At 36.8% G+C, this 19,368-nt stretch overlaps 1 protein-coding gene across 1 annotated transcript in view; it reads left to right on the forward strand.

Annotated features, from left to right (window-relative positions):
• The window catches only part of Atp2c1 (ATPase secretory pathway Ca2+ transporting 1), a 111,663-nt gene that overhangs the window by 60,032 nt on the left and 32,263 nt on the right, over window positions 1–19,368 (forward strand). Inside the window, exons 12-19 of the mRNA XM_019207661.2 lie at window positions 1,937–2,061; window positions 2,840–2,937; window positions 4,485–4,580; window positions 4,669–4,758; window positions 7,009–7,113; window positions 13,317–13,473; window positions 18,048–18,218; window positions 19,223–19,320. Of these exons, the coding sequence (XP_019063206.1) occupies window positions 1,937–2,061; window positions 2,840–2,937; window positions 4,485–4,580; window positions 4,669–4,758; window positions 7,009–7,113; window positions 13,317–13,473; window positions 18,048–18,218; window positions 19,223–19,320 (940 nt within the window). The remainder of the gene's footprint in view (window positions 1–1,936; window positions 2,062–2,839; window positions 2,938–4,484; window positions 4,581–4,668; window positions 4,759–7,008; window positions 7,114–13,316; window positions 13,474–18,047; window positions 18,219–19,222; window positions 19,321–19,368) is intronic.

The raw sequence follows: 19,368 nt of genomic DNA on the forward strand, positions 1-19,368 counted from the left end.
AGAGTTAAATCTGTATCTAAGACCATCTGGACGCATAATTGGCTAGCTAGCATTCGAGTCATAGTTCAGGACTTAGGTTGCAAGTTAAAACTAAAATTGTTGGTATAACCCAAGTTCGTATGTCAGGCCAGTCATAACTCGAAGGTCCATTGTAGGCCAAACCATTCCAGTATCACACACTCATGATCCAGCCACCTCCCAAAAGTCACATCTATGAGCACTTGAGGCTTTGAGGGGACATCTAGATATAAACCATAACACAGTGTTTTCCAACAAGAATTTAGACCATCCCTTTTTGTTAACAGAATGTACAATGGGATTCTTTCATCTTTTGTGGAAAGTCACACCTATGAGCGCTTGAGGCTTTGAGGGGACATCTAGATATAAACTGTAACACAGTGTTTTCCAAAAAGAATTTAGACCATCCCTTTTTGCTAACAGAATGTACAGTGGGATTCTTTTATTTTTTATGGTGTTTATTTAACCAAAATTTATCTTGTGCTTTTTGTATGCAAGTGGAGAAATGCTGAAAGCTGATATGAATATGAGGGTGATTAAAAGGAAGTAGATCATGCAGAAGTGGAAAAGTTTATGGAATTTACCATTGTAATTGGTGTTTATAAATCTAAATATGTAATTTTTTAATTAAGAGGCAAGGGAACTACCCTCTTTATTGTTGTTGTTGTTATACCAGGGATCGAACTTGGGACCTTGCCCTTGTGAGGTAGACAGTGGCACCACTGAGCTAAATCCCTAGCCCAACCCTCTTTTTAAAAGTTAGGAGCTATCAGTAATTTCAGTATGTTGCTTTTTGATAACAAATGCAAAAAGTGGAACCAGAGTAGATAAATTAGAACTTGTTAGAAATGTTTTTTTGAAATCTAGAATCAGTATTTAGAAGATCAGTACATTTCAGGTTCATTAATGACTGTTGATAAGCCATTACATTCAAAGAATGTTGTCCATTTCATATATAAGAATCTCTCTGTTCTCCCTTTCTCCAGTGCCTGGAAACCACTAATCTGTTTTTTGTCTCTTGGGATTTGCTTGTTCTAAATATTTCACATGAATGGAATCATACACAGTAATATGTGGTCTTGTGTCTGGTTTCCTTTACTTAATGTTTTCAAGGATCACCTGTGTTGGAGCATGTGTTAGTAACTCATTTCTTTTTATGGCTGAATAATATTCCATTGTGTAGAGATATCACAGCTTTCCATTCAGCAATTGATGGATATTTTGCACACTTCTCTCTTTTGGCCATTGTGGATAGTGCTTCTGCTACAAACATTCATAGACAGAACTCCCTCCCTCCCTTCTTTCTTCCCTGCTGCTATTCATCCCTCCCTTCTTTTCTTCCTTTCTCTTTCCTCTCTCTTCTTCCCTCCCTTTTTCCTTTCTCCCCTCCTTCTCTCATCCTTCTCTTCCTTTCTCTTTCCTCTCTCCCTCCTTCTGTTTTGTCCTTCCTTCCTCCTTTGTTCTCTCCTTCCCTCCCTTTTTCTTCTATAGTGGTGGGATTAAATCCAGGGCCTCACACATGCTATGCAAATGTTCTACTGCTGAGCTGTATCCCCAGCTCCACAGGTTTTTATGAACATGTATTCTTACCCATATTTATAGGTGAAGAAATGAAACTGTACAGGTAGATTAATAAGTACTAGCCAAAGTCACAAAGTTACAAAGTTACAAAGTCACCTTTGTAAAAGGTGACAAAGTTCGGTATGATGTAAAACAAGGCAATATGATGTCAAAACCTATGTTCTTTAAACATTTTGCTTAGAGTAGTACCTACTAAGTGTTCACTAAATTAGCTTTACTTTTGAGAAATCAGTTTTGGGAGTTGAGTATTTTGCATTTTATTAGTCTTTAAATGATATGCAATTCAAATTATTGTTATCTAACTTAAATTTTAATACTGTGTATGTGTTGATTATAGTTTGGCTGTGGCAGCAATTCCTGAAGGTCTTCCCATTGTGGTCACAGTGACATTAGCCCTTGGTGTTATGAGAATGGTGAAGAAAAGGGCTATTGTGAAAAAACTACCTATTGTTGAAACTCTGGGTAAGTGTATTGTTAAGAATATACTTATGCAATGACACTTCAGTTCCTGTCAGCGGTGAATCATCTTTAGATTGTCCTAAAGAGGCTTGTACAGTGGTTTTTGGTGTTGGGTATGGTTTTACAAACAACCAAAAAAGGCAGTTAAAAGTTCATGTCTCTGAGGAGAAATATGTATCCATTATGGAATGTTCTGGTGCTGAAATCTTAAAAAAATGAAATATTGGAATAAAATTAATCGAATGTTTTTCTTTTGACATCAGTTGATAATTATAGATCCCAAAATGTCATACTCAAGTTGAATTTGCATATAAGCACAGTAAATATATACTAGTTGTCTTGCTGTTAACATAACCTTATCCTTGATATGCTGGGAAACTTTAAAAAAACTTATACTGTTCATAAGTGTATTAAATTTAAATTCTAGTTTTGAATTTTAATATTGAGAAGATAAAATACCTTGGAAAATCCTGACTGAAGGACTTATGTGGGTTTATATGTAGGAATCCTTCAAGCTTTACAGAAGATACATTCTGCAGAATCAGACTAAAACAGAGTAGCTCTGTGGAAACTAAGGAAAACATGAACATCTGATTTTAATTTTTAATTTCAGAAATGATATTATGAAGCAAGCATAATATGAGAAATGAATCTAAAATTATCGATGATTGGTCTCTATAAAATTTGGAGAATAGGACAGGATTCCAGTCTTTATTTTTATGTCAACCTATTATTATTACTACCAGTTCTTTTTGGTGATATATAATGATTTGTCCTTTAGGCTGCTGTAATGTGATTTGTTCAGATAAAACTGGAACGCTGACGAAGAATGAAATGACTGTTACTCACATATTTACTTCAGATGGTCTGCATGCTGAGGTATTCTATAGCATTTTTGTTAAAAAAGTTTTTAACATTTCTAACCATTCCAGTGCTTTGTCTCACACTTGATCTTAGCCAAGAGGCTTTGAAGCAATCCAGTATTTTGGCTTCAAAAGGATTGTAAATCTGCAGCAAAGTCATTTCCATGCCAGTTGACTCTGCAGAGTCTTGGTCTCACTCTGCCTGTATACTTGATCGTTTCAGAAATTCTTATTCCTTTTTGATACCTCTGTTTCAGTCACTCCTACATTAATCCACCATCAAATACCCTAGTTTTGACCTTCTAAATAACTTTCCTAGTCATCTCTTTCTTAGCCAGCTTCTCTAGTCCATGTTATTGTCATCTGTCACTTGGCCTCCTGATACGGCTTCTTGACTAGTCACTCTTATCTGTTCTCGATACTCTCACTTTATGCAGTTTGAAGATTTTTTTTAAAAGCCAAAATTTGAACATGTCAGTTCCTTATATTAAAATCCCCCTCCCTATCCTCCAGTTACTGTGTTGAAAAGCAAAGGGATGACATCATAGTGGTAAACATTTGAATGAGTAAACCACTTTATTTTAAAAATTATATGAAAAGAATCTTTGTTGGCTCCCTTTTCCTTGGCTAGAATAGATAACTCTTAAGGGTAACCTCCCCTAACAAAGAACTGTATCCGGGTTGAAATTCAACTGCCTCAACACCATGTTTTGAATATCAGCAGTGTGAACTGTGAAAATGTAATGTAACCAACCTATAAAAGAAGGAGTTGTAACCCAGTGGGGATCAGTCAGGGCACTGCCATTACGTGTCATCAATCCCCATCAATGAAGTAAACTTTATTTTACTTCCAAAAAAAAAATTATACATTGACAATCTCAGTATATCTGTTCAGAACAGTAAATCTGTTCAGTATTTCTTCCTGAAGTTGTTTGAAGAAGACTTCCAATCATTCTCATCTTTGCAAGATTTTTGACTGGACTATTCCTAATCTTATGATTGAGTATAATATTTTTAAATATATTTACATCTAATTGACTGAGAAGAATCAACATTAGACAAATTGACAGAAGTAGCATTAATGTTTATTTTGATCCATTTTACATACGCCTTAATTAACATGATACTGTTGATATTTAAGGTGTTAGTTTGGTCAAGATACCCAAAACTATGTTTATGAATGTGTCCTTTCAGAAAGGGTATTAAGTTACATGTTATAATGGTCCAGGTATGGAAGGTAGTATATTAGTTTCTTTTCTGTAGTCCATCATTTTATATGTCAAGTATTAACTATTGATTATTTTCTAGTAAATGTTTTTCTTTTAGACAAATATTGTTGCTTTTCTAGGAATACCCTTTTTTTTCTGGTACTGGGGATCAAACTCAGGACCTTGCACTTGTGTGGCAGGTGCCAGTGACACTGAGCAAAATTCCTGACCCTCTAGGAATACACTTTAAATGCCACAATGTAGAAAGCAAAAGGAGTACAACTTAGGATAGTTTCTCATTTTTACAAGGCTTGTCTATTGTTTGTAATTATTGATCCTATTTTCTGTTCTCTAGGTTACTGGAGTTGGCTATAATCAGTTTGGGGAAGTGATTGTTGATGGCGATGTTGTTCATGGATTCTATAACCCAGCTGTTAGAGGAATTGTAGAAGTAAGTAATTATTCTCCAAGAAGGTAACTTTCTTCACAGTGACCAAAGACACCGTGACGGGTTCATAGATTGTGTGTATTTTTCGTAGGCGGGCTGTGTATGCAATGATGCTGTGATTAGGAACAACACTCTAATGGGGAAGCCTACAGAAGGAGCTTTAATTGCTCTTGCCATGAAGGTATGTTCCTGGTTGCTTTCCTTGGCATTATCTTACAACAGTCAATGTGAAGCCATTAATTCCAGCATTACTATGTTTTAGGTATTGAGGGAAAAAGACTCAAAATATCTCATTGCTTTTACTTTTGGAAAACAGGTTATTCTTAGAAATACAGAGCTATTTCAGTATAACCTTATTCCTTACACTCAAGGTATAAATTTTTTTTTTTTGGTACTGGGGATTGAACTCGGGTCCTTGCGCTTGCAAGGCAGGCCACCAAATGGCTGAGCTAAATTCCCAGCCCTTCAAGGTATAAATTAATGATCAATGATGCATTTCTTCTTAGGAAGAAATGTTCTTTTCTTCCATAATATTGAGATCTACCTGTGAAAAGTGCTATAAATATGTCCGGTTGCTGATAAATACTAAATTTTAAATGGATATGTGTTTGCTTTGGCAGCAAATATACTAAATGAGTAAAAGGCAGTGTTCAGTGTTTCCATGTAAACATATTAGTGTAGTTATGAGAATCACCTTTATTAGCATCTCAAAATGAGTGTCAAATTAAAATTTATGTTGGGAGAGAAAGGTTGGTGTTCTTAGTGACCTATTTATCTGTCCCAGTTGATCTTATATCCTAAGTCCTATACTTATTTTTGTTTTCTAATTTTTTTTTTCATTAGTACATATTTTTAGAACATAATGATTACATTCCTCCTGGGGAGTTTGTACATAACACATCTTGATTCTTTTTTCACTCTCCCCTACCATATCTCTTGGTCCCCTTCCTATTTGCAAAAGATGTCTCCCTATTTTCTATTTGCTGTCCTTTATTTTATTCTTGATATATATTTTAGGTTTTTCATATAAGAGAAACCATGTGATACTTAAGCTTGGATGTCTGGTTTACTTCACCTAACATTTGTGTTGGTGAGAAACATAGATATCCACTCTGTTCAGAAGAAAAATAACTGCCTACTCTTGGGAGCAGTTTGAGAAAACTAAGACTTGTGTGAAGCAAGACACATCTAAATGAGATTATTGGAAATAAAATCCAATATAGGTTATTAAAATAATTTGAGAAAATAAAGTTTATAGTTTAAAAATATAAATGTGTATTTTCATTTCTTTATCACCTGATTTTCTTGTAGCTAAAAAAACTGTAGCTTTTAAAAGATACTCAAACATTTAATCAGATATCAAACACTTTCCATGTTATGCTTAAGATGTTGTGGTACCTAACTCGATTCTTTCTGTGATTCTGGTTGTCATCCAAACAGAACGAATCAAATTCAATGGTTAGGTTCAGTGTTGACCTTATGGGGAAATTTGATTCAGTTCTTGTCCAGTTGGCTTTGTGACCAGAGTTTTGCAGAGAATTGAGTTCATGAACTGGGGTAACACTAACTTCTTAGATAAAGTGTGAAGTCACTTCTTTATCAGCTAAGACTTGTATTTTAGGTAGGAAGTTAATACTAACATTCGTGTAACAGGTGAAAGTCTGGCGAAGACATTATATCTCAGATGTTGAGCCATACGTAAGGATAATGCAGATTCAGAGATGGAGCTGAGCTTTAAAGGATAGGAAGGGTTTAGATGAGGTAAACTAGGGCAAAAGCTAGAATAAAAACACAGAGGAATAAATAAGCATAGGATGGGTTGTAGTTAATCTGGATAACTAGGAGGATTGTTAAGTACTGAAGGCTGTATTTGGTGGGTTTCAGTAGGACCTTTGAATGCCAAGGAGAGTCTGAACCTACTGTAAGCAAAAGCCAATAAGCTGTAGATTTTTGAGTAGTGTAAAAATATGGGCACTTCTAAAAAGATTCAAAGGGCATTGTGAGGGAGGACAGCTATGTGACTTTAAGTGTAGTCAGAATATAAAGTGAAATAGGGGTAGATTCGAGCTTACAAGAAGTGTGGGCTTGAATCTGAAACTTGTGCTGATTGTAAAAGTTCATGCTCAGTACTGGTTCAGTATCTCCTGCTTCTTTCAAGGATTTGAGCTGGTAGGTTAATATAGTCAGTGTTAAAAGCTTGGTTTATACACAGTTCAGGTAATATAGCTTAGATTATGTCTGCACACCCAGGTTGTTTTGTCGAAAACATAAGCTGCTATATATAGATGGAGAATTGCTATTTCACCATTAAATGAAAAATAATTCAGGCATCTATACTCCATCAAGCAATAATCTGTGACCTTTTTTAATCTTTTAAAGGAAAATAACCATCATATAATGGTTCAAATTGACTTAATTTTCTGCCTTGTAGATGGGTCTTGATGGACTTCAGCAAGACTATATCAGAAAAGCTGAATACCCTTTTAGCTCAGAGCAAAAGTGGATGGCTGTTAAATGTGTACACCGAACACAGCAGGTATCTTTCTTTTCAAAGAATATTGTACTCATATCCTATTCACCTTAGGTAACTAGTTTTTCACTTACTGTCCAACATTAAATAATCATTGTATGTAATAAAGTATTCTTAAAAGTATGTCCATTAATAATGCACTCATGTCGTGTTATTTGCATGTTCTCCTTGGTTCTCTTTTTCTCGTAGAATCCATGCATAGATACATTTAGTTTTGCTGTGAGCAGACAACTTAATCAATTGTAGCATAGCCTGTGACATTAGGTTCTCTCAGTGTGTTTTTTATTCTTTTTTACAGTTGGTTACAGTCCTCCTCTGATTGTGGTATCAATCTGTGTTCTTTAACTGAAGGAATGTCTTAATTTCAGAAAAAATGATACTATTTTTTTTTGTTTACAAATGTTTACCAAATATTGTATATGTAATCCATGTTGATTGATCCAGTTTATAAACATGAAACGACATGCACAAACATTTCAAGCTACCGTCTTGTTCCTGGGGACTTTAGAAATTTTTACTGTTTGTATAATAAGTTCTGAATTATCCACAGTATATAATTATATCATTCCTAATTACTATTACCTGCTTAATACTTAAACTTCCTAATTCCCCTCTTAATATTCCCCCTTGCTTCAAACACTCTTATCCCATTGTTCTTGGCAATGTATTCTCCACTATAATAACTTTTTAAAACTTAAATATTCACTGTATTTTTAAACACAAGAAATACAGGTTTTTGGTAGGTCTGTCTCACCTCTTATAATCATGACACAGTACCACAAGATTATGTCTTGTGTAATATTGAATGATTTTATTTATTTATTTTTTTGGTACCAGGGATCAAACTCCGGTCCTTGTGTTTGCAAGGCAGGCGGTGGAACCACTGAGCTAAATCCCTGGCCCTGAATGATTTTACTTTTTAACAATTTCAAGTAATTTCATGAAAGTTGTGCATGAAAGCTCTCAGTTGCAGGAGTGGGGGACAGGGAGTGGCAGGATGGAAGTTTGGAGATAGTTATGTGATTCTTCTTCCCATTTCCCAACCCAAAGAGTTCTTTCTACAAATAAAACCAACCAATGAAACATACAGATAAAACCCAAAGCACAGATGTGACTCAGGATATAGAAGAGGTCATCTTGACACAGATAAAGCAAACTTGTCAATTTAAAAGTAACTCCATAGCTCAAATAGTTTGTTCTTAGAAAACTTTTATTTGAATATAACACTACACTTATATCTCCTCTCTCTCTTTCTCTCTGGATCCAGCCAAAATTACAAGAAATAAGAAATAACTCATAAGTACTTTTGAAGTCAGAAAGCAAGACACAAGGTAAACACAGGAGAGAAAGTTGAGTTCTGAATGAGGAACCAATAGAATTCCCCCAGTACCTTTTCTGTTTTTTTAGGCCAGACCATTTATGTTCCTTTACCCTTGTGGAATGTCAGAAATCTGATCTGAAAATAAGAGTAGAAGGTAGGATTCAGGCTAAGACCGAAAGCAGAATGATTGAGGATAAGTCATGTTCCTTAGCAATAAGGCTCTAGGCCTTAACTCCACATGTCTCTTAGAACATGTGTAGGCAGACATCTCTTTACCTTCATTTTCTGCATCAGAATATTGAAGAATTTTAGAAAAGCTTACTGGGAGTTCTCAACAGTGAAAACATTCCAACCAAGCCTTATGTTTGTTGCAAGATTTTAGTTATTGCTGGCCTTCATTTTATCACCTATTGCAAAATCTACCAGTCAAGTAACTGCCAATACCCATGGAGTTTTTAGTCCTCAAAGTATTTTATTCTTGAATGCAAATGGAAAACCAGGGATTGTTAGAAACTTGAAGAATGTCGTCTTTGTGAAAACAAAACCCAAAAACCAAACAAAAACCCACAACAGATCAGAGATGGGGGTCTTGGAGAAACAAAGGTAATGCCAGATACTGAAGAAAGTTTTCAGGGACCATAAAAAAATGACAACAAAATACTTTCCATAGAATATTTACTAAATAAGGAATCTGTCAGAGGTAGATAATACGCTGGGCATGATTTGACATGCCTGTAATTATAGCATTCTGAAGGCTAAGGCAGATGGATCACAAGTAGTAAGACTCTGTCTCAAAATTTTAAAAAAAGGAGGAGTGGGCTGGGGGTGTGGCTCAGTGCAAAGACCCCATGTTTAATCCTCAGAACCTGGGTTGGAGGGATGAGGAGAAAACATTTAATAATTAAAGCACCTTCTTTATACTTTTCTCCTTTAACTGTTACACTGGAAGATAGTGAGAAAAACCTTCAAAATGACAGGAAGTTTATTCCCAGCTAAATGTAATAAATGTGGAGATAAAACTGTATCATACACTATACACCCTGTTTTTTGTTTTGTTTTGTTTTGTTTTTAAGAAATATACTGGTAGATAATAAAGCAAGGGAAAGGTTTAGAATCCAGTGAGGATAGTGACGAGGGGAAGTTCCTGATATATAGGTATAGCAGATGTAAAAATCAGTCAACTCATATTAGAAAAGGAAAAGGAAAAACTGAAGGATAGGTTTCCAATAAAAATATGGATGTGATAGCATACCCAGTCATTTGATCATATGAAAATTATCGCAAGAAGGGTTTTATATCACATTGGCATTTGGGACGAATGAGAGGTATAAATAAAACTAATAGAAAAGGCAGTTTTATTTTCTACAAAATAAAGGTAGTTTTATTTTTACACAAGGAAAATCTGAGCAGAAAGTCCCTGAGGATCGGCTGTGGAAATAATAGCATGTCCTGTTGCTTTCCTGCCCCCAGAATAGCTGCTCACTGTAGTTACCTGGGAACCCTAGCATATGAACCTCAATGTGTACCTAGTCATATAGTATGTAGTATGTACCTACGCTCATAGCAGGGGTACGGAACTAGCAGTGTCAGCACTGGTCCTTACATTTCCTTTGGGAAGTGACACAAATATTTCTTAGCTGGGAGAACTCTGGTACGATAGGGTAATACATTTCTACCTGGAAGGAAAACTAAGATGTTTGTACATCACTGTGGTCATTACCACCAGTTTGCTCAGCAAGCAGGAATCATAATTCAAAAGGATAGTGACCGATTGTGGGGGTAGGGAGGAGAAAATTATAGAACTTTATTGAAAGACATTAAAAGGCCTAAATAAATGGAGAGCTACCGTACTAATTGCCCAGAAGACTGAACATTATGACAGTGACAGACTCATAACATTAATCAGTATTCAATACAAATACAGTCAAAAGTTTCAACCTGTTTTATTTGAATTAGACTCACTAATCTAATTTTAGGAATTGTTTGGAAGAGCAAATGAGTGTAATAGCCAAGATACACCTAAAGAAGAAAAATTGGATGGTAGTATTGGAAGTGGCACTGATCAATGTCATGATCAGATGTGATGGCATCTTGGTTTTTATTAAGACCTATTTTTTTTCCTAAAGTTGTTGTAATTAGGATTGTATAGTACTATCACAAGGTTAGACCAATTAACCAGAGTCAGGTAGATACCATCAATAGAACCACAATTACACAGAAACTGGACTTAGCAAAGAGCAAGTGTTACAGATCAGTGGGGAAAAGATGAACGTTTCAGTAAATGGCAAGGGAACTACTACTTAAATTTGAATTTCTATCATACTTTTCATGAAAATCAGTTCAGGGAAGACTAAAGAGTAATATAAAAATCAAAATTATAAAACTTTTACAAGGTAGTTAAGAATATCATTAGATTTTGGGTAGGAAGTGATCTTCCCTTCAAGCCAACTTGTATACAGCTTTATAAAATTCTTATCAAAAATAATTACTTCTAGTAAGTTGTGGGAAACAACCTACAAGATTTTACAACTGACAGACTGCTTCCCCCAAATGTCATGTAGAAGTTAACAAAGCCTTTTGTTGCCATTTTGAATGGGAAAAGTTTAAGAGGGGTTGGACCTGTCACAGGAGGCACATAAGAGTTTTTCAAAGGCTAACTCATAACCTGGAGAAAATTAACTAAAACCTGCAGGATTCTCAGCAGAATGGTCTACACTCTGAGGACAGGAGTCTTGTCTCTTTTGAGTGAAACTGTCTAGAAGTCACCACTAGAAAGCTTGAGTATTGTTACCCAATGCAGTTGATGTAGGGATGCCAAAGCCACTTCAAGACTTTTGGTTTAACGTGGTCAAGTCTATGCTGATAGTATCAGAGAAGAAGAAAACATGAAGTTTTGCTCTTGCACCCTGTAAGGCTTCAGTGCCAAAGTGGCTAATAAGTGTGTATATTGGAGAATCCTTAGAGCCAAGAATGAATTTCAAATACCAGGATGGGAAATCTTATTTTCCCTGTGGAAGACACAATCCACTAATGGTATTTTTCCTTTCCATAGAAGACAAGAGTGTCTTATATGAACAAAAAAACTTTAAAGAAAACCAAAACTCTAAATTTTTATAAAACTTGATTTTAAAAGCTTAATTAAAATAATAACAGGATTTCAAAAACGTACCCTGCACTTGGCATTCTAAGTGCCTTCTGTTTCCTGTGACTGGACTGGGAAGCATCTGCTTCTTTTCAGGATTGTTCCTGTCCTTGCCAGCATCTCCATTCCCCTTTTCCCTTTGAGCAGCTTCTCTGCTTTTCAGCCTTTTTAGGCCTGAACTATGGTTTTGGAGGGGCAGGCTTAGCAGACAACTATGCCCATGCCCTCTTTGGTAATCTTTCATTTTTATCTTACTTTGCCTTTCTCTTGGGCCTGTTTGTGGCAGTGTGTGGCAGGTAGCTTGCGGGTCTGTGTGGTTCTTCTGTATTCCTCATTGTGCTGGGGAAGAGTTCATTCCCCTTCCAGCTCACTCCGAAACGTATTTCTCAGCCTCTCCCTTGGTATGGGAGTACTTAGTCTGTTTCCCAGATTCAGTCTTTAAGTTCCATCCCTTGTGGCCTGTACCAAGTGGTGGGAGGCATGATTTCCATGTCAGAGTCTGGTATAAAAAGTACTAATACATTGAAGGAGGAAATCCAGGATAACTGAATCTGTTAGGAGATTTGACAGGACTTATTTCCCACAAAAGCATTCAATTGACCCAGTTGACTTGGAAGTGTATCATGTGTCAGGAAGTACAAGACCAAACACCAGGGTGCAAGCCTGGACTTTAAATGAAGCTGTCAGTGTCTTTACTTAAGTTTCTGCAGCGGCCATGGGACTTTTTTGTCCTCATGGGACCTTTAATCTCTTGGACTCCAACCTATGGATTTGGCTCCCTCTCAGAGCTCAGAAGAGATATTGCAGCAATTCTGGAAATGTGGAGCCAAGACAGCCCACTCATGACCAGGGCCACACTGCAGATGGTTCTAGGCACATGGAGGGGAGGATCCAACTCCAACCCCCATTTTCTATTTGAGTCCTGTGGCACAGGAGGTGGGGGGGATCCCTGTGCCGCACCATTGGCCATTGGTCTAGATGGGGTTACATAGACCCCACGATAACGAAAGCTGCAGAGCTGATACTGCTGGAATCCAGAATACTGAGAAACTTTGCTTTAACTATATCATAAAGATTGTGTAAGGGGGAGTAGATCACAGTAGATAATCGGCAGTTGAAGAATTAGCAGTATAAATGTGTTAAAAACAGCGTAACATGGCAACAGGTAATGGAGTTAAAATTGACTTGTCTCTAGGAACTGTATAGGACTAGAAATGAGAAGTATTGTGTAGAGGTTTTCATTGTAAGCTTTTAAATATTACTTTTTGATGTAGTTTTGTGTGTGTGTGTGTGTGTGTGTGTGTGTGCGCGCGCGCTGGGGATTGAACCCAGGGCATTGCCCAATTACTTGGTGGTTGTGAGAATTAAATGGAACCTTAGAGAAGTAGAGGTAGATACAGATATGTAGATAGTAGTGAATAAGAAATGTGAAACATTGCTTATGGGCTGAAATTAGATTTTTCCTTTCCTTGTTGCATTGAGATGAGCCTCTTCTCAAATCTCCAGAGTACCTAGTTCATGGCTGAGTATAGCATTGCCTTCAGTGTACGGGAGGGTGGGGTATTTTCTATTTTGTATAGAAAGCCCAGAATACTCCCCATATGAATTTTTGATCTTCAGAGTTCAGTTGCCCCTGAGAAACTGCCCTGGGTGTCACAAGAAATGCATATCACTTATTTTTGGACAACAGTAGCAGATATATACAAAGTGAAATTAAACTTGTATTTGATGCATTTTTCTTCTTAGGACAGACCGGAGATTTGTTTTATGAAGGGTGCTTATGAACAGGTGATTAAGTACTGTACTACATACCATAGCAAAGGGCAGACCTTGACCCTTACACAGCAGCAGAGAGATCTGTACCAGCAAGAGAAGGCACGCATGGGCTCAGCAGGACTTAGAGGTAAGGTCATGTCAGCATAGTCCCTGGGGTGGAAAGGAGTAGACTGCTTTTAATTACAGATGAACTCTTATTATACATCTAAACTGTCTGCCTCTAGGTCTCGGCTTTGTAGAACTCTTGTGATTTCTGAGGTTGTTGGTGTTTTAGTTGGCTAACTGGTGCCCAAAAAATGAAAAGCCAAGAATGCTGCAAAATAAGAACTCTGGTTCCGAGTAGATTATAGAAATTTTATTTTAAAAAGTGATGGATCAAGGAAAAATGATGTTATCCCTTCCTAATTTTGTCACTTTGTCTTAGTAGTTAATAGAAGTAATTTGCTAAAAATGGAAGTCTGCAGCTTCTAATCTGTCCTCTAAGGTGAGGTGATTGCTATCTTGATCTTCATCTGCTGTCCTTCTTTCTCTTGCTTTTCACCAGGAGGGTGAAGAAGTACCCAGATACTGCTTTCAGTGATGGCAAACCTATGGCGTGTGTGTTGTTTTTCTTTTAAGACAGAAGCTATTAAAGTATGAGTTATTTTTTTCTAAACTAAAACCTCAGTATTCAGGTTTAATTGCAGTGTTGGCACTTTACAATTCATAAGTGCATTTTATGTTGCAGTTTGGGCACCTATCCTTAAAAGGTTTGCTATATCACTGGCTTGTATGTATTTTGCTGCCTGGACAGTTGTTGTAAACCCCTGAAATGTTACTGGACACCTTTGTAGTAGGCTTCATTCTCCTGCTCAGTGTATGACACAAGCCTAAGGAAAAAACTAAAAGACAGAACGAAGAGAGACAGAATACTGGGGAGCCAGGATGGCCATTGCTCCTTTAACAGAAGGTGCTGGTCCATCCAAGCCACTCATTTGTATTAGTGATCAATTGGGGTAAAGGCAAACTATGTGCAAGGGCAAGACTACATGAGAAGATGCGCAGTCATGTGGTTTCTGTGGAAATTAATGTAAGCAAGGCTCATAAAGGACAAGTCAAAGCATTCTCAGGGACATAATGGACAAATATATGGTTGTAATTAGAACATTGTTCTTCTAGTAAGAAGGTTTTAGGATGGGAATGGAATTTGGGTATGAGTTACTCTGACCTTGGCACATAGGCTTTGGACTCACTTCTCAAAACAAGCCAATTGTGGGGTTAACTCTTTACAGCCTACATTGTTTATAGCCTGCTTTGGGCATAATCAATATTGCAGTCTCCACAGGCAGTGACTGAGAAGGGAGAGGGAAGGAGACTCTGCTGGACATCATGCACCAAGGCCACTTCTCCTGGGGATGCTTTGTAGGCTTCAAGACAGGGCCATGTTATACCTGTTTCCTACCTTCTGGCTTATATAGTTATGAAGTCTGTTAAAAAGAGTTGCAACAGTTGGTTTCCTCTTACGAGTTTAATGAAATGTAAGTCAAATACTGTTTTTCCTAGGGGAAAAGAAAAAATTATATGAAAATGTTCTTATTTGTGTTTCACTTAACTAAGATTATTCTTTAGATTTAAAACATCTGGTTGGAGTCATAGAACTAATACTTTTTCAATAAGGCTAAATTGTGGACAGAGAATGCTGTCCCCAGCCTGTTGCCATGCATTATGTCCTCCTCTCTGTTAGTGCTCTGCACCAGCCACCAGAACCCTGAGCCCGGGCCACTCTTGCTAGAGCTTGGGGCATCCTACCTGGGGTTATGGACTATGCTGTGATCATCCTAAAACCTCACACTGTTTCCAAGGAAAAGAGGAGCCTCCTGGCTGAAAATTTGTTTTGTGAATGGATCTATTTTTGTATGAAAAAATTTTTTTAAGGAAAATAGCTTTTGTTCTTTTCTTCTCATAATGTAAGAGATGGCAGGTTCCAGTGTTTCTAGTTTTCCTCCTACAAATTTAAATAGTGCCAGACATCTGCCTTAGCCTTCAGGCTTTCTGGATCGTTCAGACTAAGGTGGATTATCCAAGCATCAATTCTGGGATAGAAGGAACATTTTCTCTAGTTTAGTTGGGTCAATTCTAAGAATAGGAGCTGTGATATCAGAGTTACTTTTTTTTTAAATACATAAATTTATCAAGCCATATGTGCAATGCTAACTAGGTATTCTGGAGCATTGGATACAGGAGTTCCCCCAATATATTTTGAATGTGCTGTCTTTGAAACTGTGGGCAGACTAAAGTGGGTGGTGATTCTAACCATAGGAAGCTTAATTTCTGGCTTAAGGGCCATATCTGCCTCCCCTGGCTCATTTCAGTCCCCCTCTCTTGCTAGATTGAAAGAATGGTGTTGGTTGCAGCTTGGCCTATAATTATAGTTGCTAGAGCAAGGAGTAGTTTAGGAAGCTCTGGCATCATTGCTGGGAGGCCTTGTAGCCAGAAAGAGGGTTTTTGTTGCAAAGCTTGTATGAAGGGCACTGGCAGTTCTCTGAGCTCTTCCTGGGAAAACCAGTAAAGGGGCTACCTGCTTCTGCTGGCTCCAGACATCTACAGCTTAGACTCTCATTTTAAATCTAGTTTTGCTAAGATACACTTAGCCGGAACAGGTGAGGGGAACACCTCTTGGCCTTCTAAGATGTCATCACTTGCAGTTTGTTTCCAGTGGTTAGTAGAACATTGACTCAGTTAAATTATGAGGGTAGGGATAGTTTCTTACTCTTAGTAGCCCAAAGCAAGAGTTTTAGGTTTGGTATGGATTTGGAAACTTAAAGAGGGCTTTAATTTTGGTAATGAAAGTTTTCATACTTTTTAATTTTGACTCTTTTTATCGGAAGGAGTGTGAATTTGTATATGTGTGGTTTTGTGTTCTGAGCTAGTAGAGGAGAACATTTTTGTTTCATAGGGTTTTGAGACACATTGTGATCCTTTGTTCTTGCCTAATGTCTTTTCTTTATCTTCCCTTTGTGCCCCACTTCGCTCCTCCCCCTGAGAGTCCCACAGAGGAAGAGCAGACCGATTTTAAATCTCAGTTGATATGTACTTCATGTCTTACAAAACTTGTTTATAGCAAGGCATCATGATGCACACCTGTAGTCCCAGCACTTGAGAGGTTGAGACAGGAGCATTGCTGTGAGTTTAAGGCCATCCTGGTCTATATAGTGAGTTCATGGTGAGCCTGCACTACAAAGCAAGACCTTGTCTCAAAAAAAACAAACCCAAACAACAACAAATTGTCTCAAAAAAACCAAACCCAAACAACAACAACAAATTATTGCTTAAATGCTTTGGGTCCTTAGGTTTTAAAGTAGAACACACACATACACACACACACACACACACACACACAGTTTTTTGCCTTAGGTTTTAAAGTAGAACACACACACACACATATACACAGTTTTTTGCCAGCCAGCTTGCACATGAAAAATGTTTACCTGCTCTTAACATACAGAGTATTAGTAGCTCTTAATTTGGGCTAAAGATGTGGACAAATACATATGGGGTACTGACCTCTGGCCTGTTCCACCCCTCCGTTGGGAGTATCCAGAGCTGATCTCTTGTTAGCATTTGTTGACATACAAACTGATTTTCAGTCTCTGCTTCTGTTACCATCTGCCTCTATCTCAGGCCAGAACTATCCAGGGACTCATTATCTTCAGAGAGAAAGCCTTTGGGGCCCACATCTACATAAATAATTAGGTGTATAACTCTTCTGTTGGAAAAATAGTAGTACCTTCCCTTTAACTTTTTCAAATTCTCTGTACCTTCTGCTTGAATAAGAATAGATGCTTTTGATCTCTCTGGGACATTTAGTCTCCGCATGAGGTGTTTATGCTTACTTTGTGTATATCTGTGTATTTTTTGGGTAATTTAAGCTATTCAGTCTAAGAATATTCCAGATGCATGTGTGTCCCTTTGTTTCAAAAGGGTAGTTAGCATTGGTTCCAGAATTCTGAGGGTAAGCTTATATTTGGAAAATGAACACTACTTTGTACTGTATCATAACTGCCCAAAGATAAACATGATTTTGTGGTGTTATTAATTTATTCTTAAAGAAAAAAGCTACAAGTAAGAATTTCTAGTTAATGTTATGGAAAGAGTGCAAAAATTCAAACTGATGTTAATGGTCTTACAACAATTTTATAGATTAACTTTACCTTCCAGGTTTTTTCATGTAGGCAGTTGTTACAGGCTATAATTAATTAATTAATGCAGCCTTAACTTCAAGCTATTGAATTTTTCTGGTGAACTGTGAAATGAAATGGAAAGATGAAGATGCATTAGAAGCCACCTTCAAAGGTGTCTGTTTAAAACTGACTTTAAGGCTTGACAAACCCATGTTTATCTAAATAATTTGTCTTTCCTAAAGTGATGGTAGTTTCTATGAGAAGTAGCTGCATGTGTTTGCGGAAATGGTCTTCATTCTCTCTCACTTGCACTGTCTGCTTAACGGTTCTATAGTTTTGCTGCTTTTAATAGTTAATAGTTTTTCAAGCAGCCCTTATTCAGAACCATTAAACTATAATGTCTTGGCATGTAAAAATATTGATTTTTAAAGGTTATGTATTTATGGATGACAATATAATCTTAAGTGGTTTATGTTCAGCTAAATTGTAATGTTTTTGTGACTCTCATTTTCTTTTTTGTATTTCACTATTATTTCCCAAGTTCTTGCTTTGGCTTCTGGTCCTGAACTGGGACAGCTGACATTTCTTGGCTTGATGGGAATCATTGATCCTCCACGAACTGGTGTGAAAGAAGCGGTTACAACACTCATTGCCTCAGGCGTATCTATAAAGATGATCACTGGAGATTCACAGGAGACTGCAGTCGCTATCGGTATAACCAGGCTGCTTTGCTCTGTTTTTTATAATTTTTCTTAAAATATTGCAGTGCATAGTTTTGAGAGCCATTAGATATGAAGTGTGTTTATATAGTGTTGAAATTGTAAACTTATACTGACTCACTTTTTGTTCAGTCTCTTTAAAATTATAAATAAATATTACAATTTAAAAAGTAATACTCTATTGAAACTATGTAACTGCTATTATGAAATCATATATATATTTTATTCAAAGAAGGGTAGTTATTTTTAACTTCATAATCCACTATACTGATAGATAAAAGCATCAGCTCATGAATACATGAAATTTAGATTTTCATTTCAACCTAAGCGTACATACATTTCAAAGCAGATTTGTACATAAATAGGGAGAAGGTAGTGTATTGAATATGTTTTCTCATATGTACCTGTGATATTTGAATACTATTTAAGAGTACCTTAAGAAGTATCAGGAAAAAAAATGAAAGCTAATCTGTCAGAGCCTGTAAACTGTAATTCGTACTGATAAATTTAACAGTTTGCTGAACTCCTTAAATTTTGATTTTATTAATTTTGATAGGGTCTATACTAGAGTTCCAGGTTTCATTTTATCTAAGAAAAACCACTAGAAACAGCATTGGGAGAATAACTTTTCAACATTTATTTTCACTTACATCCAACTATGTGATTACCACAAATCTACCAACATTTTGCCTCATGTCTTAAAATGCATTGTGATCTTCATAGGATTCAGCTACTTAATAGAACCTGATTGGCTTGCTGACTTACTGAAAATTACCTATTCTTAAATTTAAACAAAGACAAAAGGGACAGAAAATCCCAGACTGATTACAAATGTAGATAGGTGTGTCTTGCCAGTAGTTTGTCTTGTGATCTTTTAATTTACAGATATTTTATCGTTGAAAAAAAGGTGAATAACAAATCATTAAATGAAGATATTGTTGACTAATTCATCAAACTAACTACTTGGCTAATAACATTTTCTCTCTCTCCACTGTAGCCAGTCGTCTGGGATTATATTCTAAAACCTCTCAGTCAGTCTCAGGAGAAGAAATAGATGCCATGGATGTCCAGCAGCTTTCACAGATAGTACCAAAGGTGGGCTCAGGCCAAACCCTTTCAGACGGAGGGCTTTATTTACTCTTA

This window comes from Fukomys damarensis, unplaced genomic scaffold, assembly GCF_012274545.1.
Source record: "Fukomys damarensis isolate Sample0158 unplaced genomic scaffold, DMR_v1.0_HiC HiC_scaffold_37, whole genome shotgun sequence".
NCBI classification, from domain to species: Eukaryota; Metazoa; Chordata; class Mammalia; order Rodentia; family Bathyergidae; genus Fukomys; species Fukomys damarensis.